Source organism: Haliaeetus leucocephalus, unplaced genomic scaffold, assembly GCF_000737465.1.
Source record: "Haliaeetus leucocephalus isolate CR32 unplaced genomic scaffold, Haliaeetus_leucocephalus-4.0 Scaffold162, whole genome shotgun sequence".
NCBI classification, from domain to species: Eukaryota; Metazoa; Chordata; class Aves; order Accipitriformes; family Accipitridae; genus Haliaeetus; species Haliaeetus leucocephalus.
Genome location: NW_010972598.1, coordinates 4,117,666 through 4,133,313, shown reverse-complemented (window position 1 = coordinate 4,133,313; position 15,648 = coordinate 4,117,666). Strand labels below are relative to the sequence as shown.

At 37.4% G+C, this 15,648-nt stretch overlaps 1 protein-coding gene across 1 annotated transcript in view; it reads left to right on the top strand.

Annotated features, from left to right (window-relative positions):
- Positions 1 to 15,648, top strand: part of RYR2 (ryanodine receptor 2 (cardiac)) — a 342,788-nt gene that overhangs the window by 70,692 nt on the left and 256,448 nt on the right. The window contains exons 9-10 of the mRNA XM_010562945.1: positions 6,223 to 6,322; positions 9,736 to 9,832. Of these exons, the coding sequence (XP_010561247.1) occupies positions 6,223 to 6,322; positions 9,736 to 9,832 (197 nt within the window). The remainder of the gene's footprint in view (positions 1 to 6,222; positions 6,323 to 9,735; positions 9,833 to 15,648) is intronic.

The following is a 15,648-nucleotide window of genomic DNA, read 5'->3' as shown; positions in this document are numbered from 1 at the left end:
GGCAGGAGTTGTGGTGAGTTTCTGGAAAGAAGTCTAATGGTGGCTGACATGGGAAGGAAGAGGTGGAGCAAGAAAAAAGCCAAAAGGCCATGCTGAGGCTTTGTAGGTCTGAAGAGAACCTTTTGAAGCAGGAGGAGGTCCTAATTCTGATAAGGTAGGCTGTAACTGAGTTGGGAAACTAGATTGGCTAAGCGAGAGATACGGGACTGGGATAAAGATTTGGAGAGGAAAAGAGAGTGGGAGAGGCCTGGAGCAATTAGGCTAGATAACTGCTATTGGCAGCTATCTAGGAAACCCCCTCTATTAAGGCACAGCAGTCAGCTGTGGTATGCTGACAACCTACTCCTGTCTGTGATTTTGTGTCAGTTTAGGTGGCAGATGTCAAAAAATGGTTTTAAAATTTCCTTCTCTACCTGTGGTTCATGTGGGTGTCAGTGCGATGCCACCTACTGTAACTGTGGCAGGTTTTTGCCTTTTTTTTTCCTTAATATAGGAAGATTACATATAAATTATACCACAAAAAAAATAGTTTTCTTAAATTTTGAAAAACCACAGGCATTAGAAAATGCAAAAATTATGGCACGTATATTTTTATGAAATTTCTTAAATATACAGTCACACTGGCTTTTTACCGAATGCTATGTCAGTGCTGATAAAAGTTTGATGGATATGTCAGGGCTGAGTATCAGAGAGGCTGTGGAATGAAGCAACTTTGAAGATGAAATTTCAAGCTAGGAATTGCAGGTGGCGGATTGGTGATATGATGCTTAGTTATATTTTCCTGGAGAATTAGATTTTGTACGAGACTCTGCTGTGGAATTTGCTGCGCAGATCTTTTATACTAGACTTGCTTTCAAGAGGTCACTAACTCTTCATCCCTTACCAGGAATATTCCTTACCTGACCTGTGGTTCTGAGGTCTCTTCCTTCTGCTGGAGGTTGAGGTCCCAGAGTTGCTAAGTCTTGACACCTGCAACTGAGGTGAATGGACGATGTGCCTTGAACTTTAAAACTGCATATAATGCAGTCTACAGTCAGAATTAAACAGATCCTTGTCACCTCAGTTGGGGCATCCTAGATTAATGAAAACTTCTTAATGTAATCTATGTACCTCCACCCCCCATTGGAAAATGGGCTATAATGCTACTCCTTTGTGGTTTTGAGAAAATGAATTCATTAATATTTGTTGTGTTTTGTGAAATGCTGTAATTGTTGGTAGCAAGAGAAAAGCCTATGAGGAAATTAATAATTCTCCTTTCAAAGCTTTAAAGAATTGACTATACTGAATAAAGCAGGAGGCTGCAGACTGAAGATTGAGGAGAAAACAAAGCACTGAGCAGCTGTTCATGAAGTGAGGTCCTTTATCCTGTATATGCAATGAGGCAGCACTTACGGAAAAAATTGTACAGGATCATGCCATTGAAGACTGTAATATGATGCATTCACCAGAAGCCATTCTTTTTCCACAGGCTACTTTGTTTGACATTTCCTAACTTTTGATGCTTGCTTCTGTACAATTAATATTTTGTTAACGAAAGCTCTTGTGTCTAATCATATTAAATGATAATCATTTGGAAGCATACTAGCTGATGTGCTTCAGGCTTTTCGTGGTTATAGCACAGAAGGAAAGCTAATACAAAGAGGGAGAATGCAGACTACCCCCATCTACCCTCTGTGGGATCCTTATGCTTTCCTGCCATGCACTGCAATTACCTGCTGTCAGTTATGTGATAGTGGACTAGATGATTCTCGATGGCTGAATTGTAATGGTAATTTCTGTGTATCTGTGGGTTTTAGCTACTACTCTCCTTTTGCTGATGGTACATTTATGCTGAATGGAGGGGCTGGAATTGGTTAGTATAGTGTTGACAATTCTTTCTTTATCAATGGAAAACTTCTGTTTGCTTGTGGATTTGCTGGCCGACTGTTTAAACCACTTCAGAGAAATGCAAAGAAACCGCGATTTTGTAGATCTTTAAATCTATCTGACATTTCCTGGGCTTTGCCTTCTTTGGGTCAAAACTTAGATAATAATTTTTTGTTCTGCAGTGGAAGTTTACCCATATTTATTCAAACTTTTTCAAAGATTTCATAGATGTTTCAATGAATATAAATGTATTGCCACTTTTAGATATAAACACAAAAAACTAATGATACAAAAACTTTACACAGATGCAGTTATTCCTTCTAGTTCTTTCCAGTATCTCCCTTCCTTGTGACTGAATATTTTCATTTATTTTGACAGTGTCAGTATAATACTCAGTGTCACAAAATACTTTTTCACTGACTCAGTTATTAAATTTTAATAGAAATGACACCTGATAAGTAGGGAGATAACAAGTGGTGGTTATCTTTTGGTTCTAGAGACAGTGCATCTACTTTAACTTTTGGATTTTTGCCGAAGCTTGCTAATTCATCATTTTTTTGATGCAAAATGTTTTTCCCTTCCTAATCAAAAAAAAAAAAAAGGAAAAAAAGAAAGGGAGTATAGTGTGGTTTGTTTGGGTTTTTTATTTATAGATACAGGTATGTACTTTTTGACTTCTTTCCTGAGATAGAAATATCTCCAGTGCGGACATCTTCCAGTTTTGCTTTGTCTGGTCTCAGACTGACTAAGGAAAAGTAGAGAAGCGTATGAAGTGCTCCCCCTCATTCTGATGCATGTGTTCTCACTTGTGTACCTGTCATGGGAATGGTGTCTGTTCAAGAATTGGAACATCTCAGAGGTTCTTGGGTCACTGAGGATAGGTGCCTAAATGGTTTGAAACTGCTTCTCTGTCCTGATCATTGTAGTAATTTTAAGACAGTTAGGGGAAATAGCAAGGGCTGTCAGTCTTCAGGTACTGAAAGAGAAATAGATTGAATTGGCTCATGTCTGTAGCCTCCATCTCTGCACCAGCTGGTACTAGCTTTTGAAGCAGTGTGGTTGATGCTGTTGTTGTGTGCAGTACTTAAGCATTCTGGGAGCTACTCTGCCTTGCACACATTTCTCAAAATGTACCAGAAAATAAACTTTATTATTTTTCTTTTGCTATTCTCACTATTTGGAACGGCCTGAGGTTGAAGGCAGAGACATCATAATGTAAAGTGCAGACAGAAATAGATTGCGCTAGATGAGATGTCAGTATTGACACACCTTAGCCAAGAGAAAGCCTGAAGCAAAAGTTTTCTTTTCTCTGTTTTTCCCTTTGCACACACACACATTTTAGATAACACAAAGTTTCATGCAGACTGACTGTGAAATTTAAAATACATCATCTAGTTATTTAGAGCTATTGTAAATGCAACTATGCTGCTGCAATCACTGCTGAAGGGTTCTTGTGGAAATTATCATCTGATTCCTAAGCTCTCCAGTGAGCTTGAATACACTGTGTTCTTGAACACCTAGGAACAGAGATGTGATTGCGTTACTTTTCTGCAGAGCAGTACAGAGTTTATAACATGATGGTAAGTTCAGTTGAGAAACCTGTAGTATTCTGAGAGATTTGAGTCTTAGAGTTTATCCTTGAGAAGCTGCTTGTAGACTGTAGTGTTAACCTATATTCCTAAAATACCATAATTAAATTCTGAAAAGTGATAAAAAACCTATGGCAGGTTAAATGCTGGTTAAGAGATTATTAGTCTAGTAATAGGGAAGACAAATCTAGCTTTTTGGTTGAGCCTGGACGCCAGCAGAGAGAAGGTATTATCTGGGTGAGATAAAAGGCTGAAGGATTTGCCTGTAATGGTGAAAACCCATACTAGGATTAAAATAGATAGCAGGATTCCTGGACCCAACATATTTCTACTTTGCAAATGTTGTTACTGCATACCTGAAAGACGTGTGCTACGCATGTGGTCCTTGTCAATAATGGCAACCTGCTACTTCTGCCAGATACTCTGTTATGCCAGCTAGCAAAGATCTGTGTAGTAGGTATGGAGGATGTTCAACATCAGTGTGAGTGTCATGTCCACATCCTGGACATGGCATTATGGAATTTGGTTCATATTGATAGTTTTATTGTGCTGAAAGTACAAACCCAAGCAAATAAGCTCCAAATAAGTTATAGACAGGCAGCAGATCGCTTTAAAACAACATTGAGATTGTAAAGTATAGCACTGAAAGGTTAGGCAGTGCCATGATTATGACTGGCATCTCTAATCTGTTGGGATTTTTTCTATACATTTGACATAATTCAATCCTTGAATATCCATTGACAGGTCAAAGCTTTATTTTATTGTTTGCTATGTATAGTTCCAGGGGATGAACACCATAGCTTATGGAATTGTAAATGTCAGGACCCCTGCCTTCAATTGTAAATTGAAGGATGCAGCAAGCAACCTAGGGAAGTGAAGGAAAGCAGAGAATTGCAGAGATACACTCTCGACTTCTCTGCTGTGGTGGTCATGTGTTGTATTAGGTCATTTAAGCCATAGTTTTTAAAGGTATAATTCTCTGGTGACTCAGCTTGAGACACCTGGGTTATAATCAGAGCTGCAACCGGAGTCAAACGAATGGATAAAAATAACAGGTACTCTGATGAGAGATGTCAGCAATGTATTTTTGTTCAGTGTCCTATCTATAAAATGGAACACTAATCCAGTTGATACCATTGTGTGTGAAAATAAGTTCATTAACATGTACAAGGGACACAGTTACACGAAGTGCTACATTGATGGCAGGATCTAAATGACAGAGGAGTTATCCTCTTTCTCTTTTGCCTACCCTGAATGATGTGTTTTCCTCAAAAAGTAATATTCCTGCTTCACTGGTTGAATTGCTTATTGTCCCTAACTGGAATCTGTGTAGTGATCTCAGAGGAAACCAAATGAAGTTAAGGCCCACAGGGCAGGGACGGGACTGGAGGTGTGCTGGGGATTGTGATCTCTCAGCCTGGTCTGCCGTTGACTGAGTTATGTAGTTGCAGTAAGGGGAAAGTAAGAGGTGACGTGCTGGTTTGTTCAGTGAACATCCTCCATTACATGTGCTGAAGGACACTGGTGCAGTGGAAACATGTGAAATCTCTTACTTTGTATGTCATCAGCTGTTATGGGAGCCTTCTAAATGAGCTGATGTGCTATTTCTTGTACTGTTGTACAGCTAGAAGGTGGGCAGGCAGGAAGACAGAAGAACTCTGCACATGTCATTGGGAAGCTACCCCCTTCTGACCTCTGTTGCCTTTTTTGTCTTTTGCATGGTTAATAATTTAGTAATTTTACCTAGAAGGTGTTAACGTTGGTCACAACGTACAGAAACAACCAATACTACTGTATAAACACAGTTACTGTCCAGTAGTTTAAAATAAAGTTTTAATAAAAGTGTCTAAACCTTAGTGCACTTGAAAAAAATATTACCTGGTTGGATAAACAGTATACTTCAGAGCAGCTGCTTTTTTGTAGAACACTTGGTTCCATAATCTTCTATAAGATTATGTTGTTTGGCACTAGTGGTGTATCAATGGAACTGACTGACAGTGTGGGAAAAGGATTTTGCATGGATGTGATATTTAATATGCCTTGAGATTAGAATTTCTGAGACAATAATGTCACTGAACTAGTTGGAACACACACACATACACAAAGAATTCGGAGAAGAGAAAACACCTGTGGCACTCACTGTAAAGACTTGCAACATTGGCAGAAATTAGGGAGTAACACAGTAAAAGAAGAGCATCCATTGAAAGCTTAGGTAGGAAGCAAGCCTTTCAGGGAAAGGTTGTTTCAGATTCGCTTGGATCATGAACACTTAGTGCAAGAATATATTTTGGGAACTCCCTTAAGTGCCTTACAAGGTAAATTACTTGATTACTTTGCTCTGATGGCAATTTTAGGAAGCCAGTGGGCCCACAAGAAATAAGTGGTGAGTTACATTTGGAATACAGATTAATGTCGCATCCCAATATACAAACTTTCTGGAAAATGCCATTGCGTACAGAAAGAACACCACCAGTGTAAGAACCCCACAGCATTTAATAATCAGTTCTTCAGAGTGTTTGCTATGGTCTAAGACCCCAAACAGCTGACCATTCTGTGCCATTTATGGAGACAAATATGCTGTTATTTTCTAGCTTTATTTCTCATGTCCCTTGAAGAGTACCCAGGTCTGACTTTGTGGTTACTTATACAGTCAACAGGAACAATTTCTGTATGAAAGAAACAAGAGAATGTTTGATACTATTATTGTATACTGTAATGAGTTTTTTAATTAACCCCAAATAAAAGCGTCTCTCTTTCCTGGTTTTAGCATCTCTCTTATGGCAATGGTAGCTTACATGTTGATGCAGCCTTCCAGCAGACACTCTGGAGCGTAGCACCAATCAGTTCAGGAAGTGAAGTTGCCCAAGGTAAGGTTGACTCAATTTTAATTATTGAAAGACTGATTGTAAATGAAATATCTGAAAAATCAAATTATTCTGCCAAGTGTGGGAGGGGGTTTCTCTTTACATGTAAACATTCAATCCAATAAATAAATATACAGATGTTCTGAAAACAGAGGGAAAGTTATACTGTAAGTGACATTGATTGTTTTCTGCAGAATTTTTTCTAAGTACTGAACAGCTCATTCATTTTGCTAAAGGTATGATAACATTCGTAACTTTTTTTTTTTTTTTTTAAATGGCTTTTGGTCCTGGTTTAAAATATTATCTCAGATCATTCTGATGTATGCAGTCCTGGTTACATGTTCCTGAGACTGAGTAAAACAATGGGCAAGAGGACTGGAAGCAGGATGTGATATCCTAGATGTTAAGACTGGGAGTGGTTTTGTGGGGAGCATATGGTTGGGAAGAAAAACAAAAGGAAGGGAAAGGCAGGGAGAGACAGGCTAGAACAACTTCCCAAATTTATTTATTTTATTTAGGAATGAGGAAGGGTTGTTTTTTTTTAATGCAACTTCTGACATGAAAGGACAAGGATCTCTGAATTTACACCATGCTGGTTCCACAGAGAATCAAAAAACAGCCGTCGTCTTCTGAAAAGTCTGTCACAATGTAAAGCCTAATGATTTCTAGTTTCCTGCAGGAGAATTGTTTTGTAACAGAACCTTAAGAAGGTTAAAGCTGCAGGTCCTTTCTTTCTTACTCCCTGGGATTTTTGGGTACTATTTTTTGAAAAGGCAATACACTGAAATTTCATGTCAGTTCTTTTCATATGGCATATTTTAAAACACAGTTGTGGAATGCTCTTGGCAGCTTTGCTCATTAGATTTCAGGGACAGCATTGCTAACACCTTTCTATATATTCACTGTGGTTTTAAACTATGAGAATTGTTCTGCACATTCAGATTCTCTGACATGGTTTCTAGTGCAGTCTGTTATTAAAAAAATGCTAGTGCATTGCTTAACAGTGTCCTAAACTTTATGGAAAAAACCTTGCTGTTGATGAGAGGAGAAAATCTTCTCTTCTCCAACCTGTTGTTCCTTCCTATAAACTCCATTCTCCTTGTCCTCCCACGGCTGGCAGCACTGGCGTGGCATTCATGTTAATAATCCCAGTACAGTTTATTAGCCGAGACCCAGATTTGTGCTGTGCCACATCCCTCTGGTTGGTGAACCTCACTAGTGAGACCTGCCTTGCTGTTTGTGAAGCAGAAGTCCACAATGATAGAGTATAGTGACATGTTATGCACTTACACCTACAGAAATCATGTGAAAATGATGTAATATGATTTTAGCAACTGTGCATTTCCCTGTCTATTTGCTTGTTCTTTGCTGCTACGCCTTTCCATTTTCACTTTTCTCAGATGTAGATGTTATCTTTGTTAAGCAGTATCTTTTCTAGAGAAGATCAGCTTTCTGGTGTCAGAAAGAATTAGAGCAAAGGCCTTATTCTAGTAAAACCGGCAAATGTTCCTGTAATCAAAGTTGTCTTGTGATGGGAGGGTGAATCTGACACTTAGTGTGTAAGCCCTTACTCTATATGCTTCAGTAAAACTGTTTCCAAACTGGAGAAAATTACCTCAAAAAGGGGGAAGAGGAAAATAAAGCTAATTTTGTTAGTATCTGCAAAATGCTTTGTCATCTTCATAAACAAAACACTAGTGTATAGGAATAACTACACTACAATACTCTCTCTTAATCAAAACTTCCCATTGAAAATAGATTAATAAGTGAAACACTTCAGTTAAATGAAATTCTGTTGAAGCGAAAATAATGGATAAATAGTCCGTAAAATGAACTAGGATATTGGAGGTAGTTAGTTAAGAGAAAATTATTTCTTTTTACATGAATTTCTGCAAAACTGGCTTATGCAGAGATCAGTTTATTAAGTCAAAACAGAGCTTTAGACTCTGATAAGTAATTCTGCTAATTCTGTACTGTGAAGTGGATGGGGGGGCACTTTAAAAACAAAACAAAACAAGAAGAAAACCAAAGAAGCTACTCGGGACAGAACATCTTCAGAATTATATTGACACAGGTCCATATAAAAATTAAGATGTGTAACTGCTGTTACCTGGACATACCCCTATGTGTCAAAATCAAAAATTTAAAAATTCAGTGCTAAAATTGTCCACATAAATACTAATTTGATACCGATTTCAAAGGTTTAAAAAATATATCCTGAAATATTCCCTGATATATATCCAGGAAAAAGATTTCCTGTAGCTTCAAAATAAATCTGTGAAATGTGTGCAGTGTGACTGCTGGGTCTTCGACACCATTTCTCTGTAGAGATCTGTCTTATAGTCTATTATTCCAATAATATTTTTTTAAAAAAATCTTTTTGTTATAACACTAAACCCAAGGAATTTTGTTACCCCATATTTCTCAAATGCAGAATTTGATATTCACCAGTTCTAGCAAGAAGGGAAGCTGAGTTTGGCAAACAAACAAGTGTTTACATTTAGCTTGTCAGACCGAAAAAATACCATTGAATTGCACTTAAAATCTACTAAGTCTTCATATTCTTCAATTACTAGATTATAATACAGTATTTGTAGGATAACATAAAATTATATTTCTTTTTAATGTCACACCTCTGATGAAACAGCATCTATTTTGTTAATATCTTTACGGATTAGAATTATGGCCTTATTTTCAGCTTCTGACTGTGATGTCCTGGCTCTTCAAATGTTGTGATGCTACGTGTATGCTCTGTGCCTTGGTTTGTGAACGGACGTATCTGTACCTGTACACTGCAGAGCCAAATGTTTGGGTTTGAACCTGCATGTGCAGTGGAGGTATAGGCGGTATAAGAGTTTCCTTTTGGCGTCCAAATAAATGGCGATTGTAGGTTAGGAATCTTAAATCAAGCAGAGATTAGAGTGGATCTTCCCAGAAGTTTGTCTCACAGAAAACTTCCAAAGACACCAAAAAGGATTTTAAAGTTAACTAACTAAATCAGTCTTTGTTCTGTTAGTATATAAACTGGAATCCGTAACTTAAATGAAATCCAAAAGTGAGTAGGTAAAATGGAAGAGTCTCCCACTTTTTCTGTTGTAATCTGGAAGGGAAGTATTTGCTTCCTTGTTTCCATTGGATCAGTCTTTTTCTGAGTTGCACTAACTCTGTTGAATCCCCTGTCTGTGGCTCTCTTCTTCCCGATCCACCCTTATTTGGACCTTTTCTCACTTGGCAATGTTCAGCTGGCTCCCCAGGGTACGAGATATCTTTCTCTTCTTCTGACTCTTTTTAAAGTAACATAAAATACCAACAGAAAATAATGAAACAAAACTGATAGTATTTATTACAGTTTGAACTATAGTTTTACGTGTTGCTATGTTCAGACAAATGCACTTGATTTTCTCCCTTTATTCAAGGATATCTGATCGGAGGGGATGTTCTGAGGTTATTGCATGGTCACATGGATGAATGTTTGACAGTCCCTTCGGGTGAACACGGAGAAGAACAAAGAAGGTAGGTTTCCAGCATATAATGGAATAATGAATGTTGCTGAATCAATATTAAGTGTCACTGATAGTACAGACTTTTGAAGGATATTGTGATGAGATGTATTACTCATAAGAAGGAATATTGTTGAGATCAACTCTGGATATGAGCCTCCTGCATTTTCTTTTCAGTAATGTTCAAGTCTGATTTCACTTAGCGGGTGTAAAAGCAATAGTGATTTTTGATAACTTATTGGCATCTTTACTGACTTAAAAGCACTGTGAATGGAATGTGTTCGTTTCTTTACTGCTGTCGTTTTTCTGTAATCACAAAAAATTCTGCAGGACAGGGTATGTTAAGATTACTGCCCAGTCCTCCAAGACTACTAATCTGGGTATTGATCTCAGGTGTACCTGTCATGGTAGTCTAGAACTTAGTTTATGGTTAATTTGTTGACTAAAAGAATCATAGAATGGAAGTAGAGAAATGATGACAGCTTGATATGTGTCTCTCTCTGTTAGCTAATAAATCCAAATAGTGAGAAGACTGGCACTGAAAGTGGCGTGTCTCAGTGGAGTGATTACATGGGTGAATCAAGGTCTTGTTTATTTGCTCTAATAAATTATACCTTAAGCTTCTTTTCAGTAGGGCAGTGTCATATGGTTTATTCCTACCTTCAGCCTGAAGATTGCTTAATGATAATGTTGATTTTGGAACAGTTTGTTTAATGCAGCTTATTGGGTAGCTTCACTTCCATGACAAAGAAAGTGCTATTCATTCATTTCCAAATGAGTCTTCTTGGTTTGCAAATAGAAATGTATTTTTTTATTCTATTTTATTCTTATTTGTAAAGATAAGAACAAGACATTGGAAGGTCTTATAAAATATAGCAAAAATCTTCTATGAATTTTTAAATATTAATGATAAAAGCTTCAGAGTTTTCTTATACAGCTGCTAACCAACCCTTCCTGCTATTTCTCATTTTTATACAAGGGAATAGTTTTTGAACACAGAAAATATTTCAAAATGCTGAGACTTAAAATGTGATCAGTACGTGTTTTAATTTTAGTTACTATGCGATAGATCCATTACAGCTTGGAGTTTATTGCTGCCGTTATTATCCTCACCCTGAAAGTGATGAAAAGATAAGATGATAAATAAATAGGATCCTGTAGTGTTTGCTCTTACTTCAGTCTAAATCCTGCAAAATTCCTTTTAAAAATTGTAGTTGCAGTGTAATTGCAGATTTGTAGGATGATCAAGCACTTCAGTAATGAACCTTAATGCTTAAGAACACAGTAACAATCTGTCTCTTCAACAACACTGATGTGATATGTAAATTGCAATATAGGTGCACAGGGTTGAAAGTTAAGAAAAAAATTTGATCTGCTTGTGCATTCACATGATGCATCTTTGCGTCCTATAACACAGGAAGAATAGAGTTCATTTCTTAAGCTGCAGACCAGTGCCATAAACAGATCAGACCGTTATGCTTCTTTCTACAGTGTCTTTCTACAGTTTCCCCTCTCCGTCTAGTACCCTAAAAGAAGCAGAGCTAGTTGACAGCAAATAGTACCTATGTCTTTGTCTTTATATTTCCTGATAGCAATACTGAGAAACATTGCTTCTCAGTGCTTCATAAAAAACAGATCTGATCTTCTGAAATTTTCTTGTTGTTCAGGAGCTTTCTTTAATAAACAAACAGAATAAAAATAAATTTAATTTTTTTCATTTTCCCCTTTCTGAAGTTCATCTATTGCTTTTCTGAAATATTTTTCATGATTTTTACTAATAAACCTAGAATATAATCTGTGCTTACTTGTAATTTTATGGAGTTAGGTATAATGATTCTGTGCCCCACACTTTCCCCTCTTAAATTATTAGTAAATTTAGTTATTGCTTACAACGTCTATACTTCTATCTCTAATTAGGACTCTTACCTGTTCAAAATAATATCTAAAAGGATAATTTGTGGCTCCTTTCAGTTTTCAATATGTATGCATACCTTATTTTGATGGGTCATATTTAACTGCTGGTAGAATTATATTAAAAAATACAGGTAATTTTGGCAGGTAGGAAATTTTAAGATAAATTACTTATCTTTCATTTTAATTTAAGTTCCATAACTTTTGTATATAAGGCATGGTAAAGTACGATATATTTGGAGTATAATAATTCCATATTATCCTTTTATTGCCTTTTGAAATGGCCTGGTGATAGATTATTGTGGTTGTGCTTGGTTTGTTTTGTCCCAGCATATGCCTCAAGAGCAGCTCTGCTCTGCAGAATGGCGGCGTAGAGGAACACCGAGAAGGTCCATCTCTGTTGTGACTAACTAATTCTTCTGTCTCATTTTTCATTTTTCTGCAAAGGCCTCCTCTTTATGCGTTTTCAAATAAATAAAAGATCAGACAGTCCTAAAATAACAGTTTTATTCTATAATGTCACCTGGTATCTAATCCTGGGAATGAATAAATTGTTTGGATGTGAAGGATCCTCCTAGGCAGTTTCTAAAAATAACCGCTGTTTTTCTCTATTCTTAGAGCATTGATACAGTTACATAAATTTGAGTATAAAAATGTTCCAAAGATTACCAGAAGTCCAAAATAAAACACACGTTCTCAAGCTGTTTCTACTTTTGTGGAACAGCATTTAGCACAGTGGAGATCTGTGATGCAGTGACAGTGCAGATACTGTTTTCATGATTACAGTACCTAACAAAGCTTCCTCTGAGGCAAGGTCATCGCAACCTGCACTGGAAGAAGCCTAGTATATATAGTGGCAGAAATAGTCATATAAAAAGCTTATAAAATTCTCTTCCATGTCTCACCATTTTTTCTGAATGTATACTGTGTTTCCTTGCTTAATTGTTGAGCTTGTGTGTCCCTCCATGTGGTCCTTAAATTGTGCTACCGTGATCGCTAGAAAGTAGGGTGAAATCATTGTATTTTTGGAAGAGGGACTTTGGTATTGAGTGGTGAGATGCAATTGCACAATGAGCAGTGGAAAAAGAGCAATGTTCAGGGCCAGCTTTTGACACAGGCAAACGGAGTGTTTGCCCAAGCTGAGACGCTGCTCAGGAGGATGATTTTGTTCCCTCCCTCCAAAGAACTGAGATCCAGAAAGCTCCTTTGGCCAGTAATGGATGGCCATAGCATTGGTTCTTGCATGCACAGCCCACTCTGTACCGTCTTCTGGCCACGGCCACCTCAATTCTGGAAGGAGAGGGGAGCTGTCAGGGGGCTGCTGGCTGGTAGGCCAGCGGCTCCTCCCTTGCCTCCTCCCTCCCACAGGCAGCGGTGGTGTGTTGTCTCAGCAGTACAGACCTTCTGCCCTGGCAGCAAGAGGTCATAGAATCATAGAATTATTTAGGTTGGAAAAGACCTTTAAGGTCGTCGAGTCCAACTGTCAACCCAACACCACTGTGCCCACTAAACCATGTCCTGAAGTGCCACGTCTACGTGTTTTTTGAACACCCCCAGGGATGGTGACTCCACCACTTCCCTGGGCAGCCTGTTTCAATGCCTGACAACCCTTTCAGTAAAGAAGTTTTTTCTAATACCCAATCTAAACCTCCTCTGGCTCAACTTGAGGCCATTTCCTTTCGTCCTATCCCTAGTTACTTGATAGAAGAGACCAGTACCTGCCTGGCTACAACCTCTTTTCAGGTTGCAGGCATATGACGGTGGTAAGCACAGAGGCAAAGTGGCTGGGCTACTTATTGCCAAGGCTGCTGTGTCTTGGTGCATTTAAATTCCCAGTGAAGAGGGTAGCTGGGAGAAGTGGTCTGCTGCTGCTATCCAGCTGAATTTGGTCAAAATTGCTGAGAAATCTTACGTTGTCTCTGGTAATGCTGCCTTTTATGTAGTGATACTTGGCTCTTGATGTAACACCAGTGAGACATTATTCAAAGATTACATCTCTGAACTATAAGTAGTTTAAGACTACTTTGACTGTTTGTGTAGTGAGAGAGAGATCAGAGAACTGATTTAAACAGATTCTTGAAGTAGTAACTCAAGAAAAATAGTAAAATAGGATTTTATTGCCCAAAATATTTTTTTTCTCCCATAAGATCTACTTGGAATCACAAACCTTAAAGCAAGTTTTAAGAAGCGTAGTGGCTTATTCACCACACAGAAGTCTCTAGGCTGGGGGTCTCCTATCCACTCAGAAATGTATTTTTCCTTGGGAAGCTATTTCAAGTAAATTCTCCCTGCATTTGCTAGACTTAGTTTGCTTTGTCATTAAAAAGCATTCCAGTTGGAAGCAGTGCAAATAGAGATGTTTGTGGTAATATGTTGGTTTACTTGATATTACACTAGAAAAAAGTAGTGGTATTGTTTTTAAAACACCACAGGCAGAGTGGGCATAACCCTAGTAGTTTTCACTTACTCTGACCCAAATAAAGAGCAAAAAAGGAACAGGCAACTGGTTAAGTATGTGCAATTTCATTGAATCAAATATAATTTAATGCACGTTCCGGTCAGGTTTGTTGCTGGTTTAAGCACAGTATTTAAAGCCTTGTGCATAGAATCCCTAAACTATGTTTTTATTATTTAAAATGCCTTATTTATGTATAGCAAGGTAGACCTAAATTTGCAGTGTTGTTTCTGTAGCTGCTCAATTCAAATTTCAGAAGCATTTCCAGGTAGATTAAAAAATACAGGTATAGATATACAAGAGAAGGCATAGTATAATCAGCTTGGAGTTCTGGTGGTTACTTTGATTCTGTTTATCTTCAAAGCCAGGGGAAACTTTTGCAGCAGCACAGTAGCTGGAAGTCTCTGTTTATCTTGACTCCTTTTCCTCTAGTCTCTGCCCGCATGGTTTGTGGCCTGGCTCCCACCATATGAGCTGATAGAAGCACTCTGTCAGATGTGTGTATTGGAATGAGACAGACCCAGAAGGGTTTCCTTGATTTATGTATTTTTATCTTGAAATAAAGGATTGCATAGTCTCCTTTCCCAATCTTTTCCACCTGTTACATACATAAGAAATTTGTTAATCATTTTTAATACTTCTTTTCTGGGCGGGGTTTTGTATACAATTGTCCAGCAGAAGATTTAAATCACTGTTTGTATTATAAGTACCTTGAAATGGCCTTTGCTTTCATTTGGCACCTTTTCCTGTTGAAATTGTGACACTTTTTTTTTTTTTTTTTTTTAAATCCTTTTTTGGTAATTATAGTCTTGAGTCTTCACTTGTGAATTTATAATATCAAAGGAATTAATAAATTTATTCTAATTATGGTGGAAGTTGGCATTTAGAGCAGGTATACATTGAAGTGCTTCTGTGAAATTGTTTACCATTGTTTCACTCTTCCAGTTAAAAAATTTTGCAAGAAATTGCAATAATAAATTCATGTTGTGTAGCAAAGACTTTAAAAGTATTGTAATAAGCAAGCTGATTTTTTCCCCCATCACAACTGAACCTTTACTTTTCATTTAAGAGAAATTATTTTACTTTTTTCACGTTGTTGTATTATGCATGTCATTTTTATTTTCCTGTAAAAATGTCAGCTCGTTATTAATACAGGACTTCGTATGACTGTAACAGAGTGTCGGTGTTGGTTTTTTTTTTTTTTTTTTTGGTTTGGTTTTTTTTTTTTTTTTTTTTTTTTTTTTTCCCTCCTTAGAAGTACCCAAAAGCTAGTGGCAGATAGCAGTGGAAGTATGTAATAAATTTTTAATTTTTTTTTTAATTGGGTTGTGATGCTTGCTTTTTATTATACCACCACCATTCGTATTATTTTAGAACTTAAAATCCACACAGAAGTAGGGCTGTGAGTATTCATAGTTCCCAGTGTAGTAGGGGGCCATGAATGTTCCCATTACAACTAATGT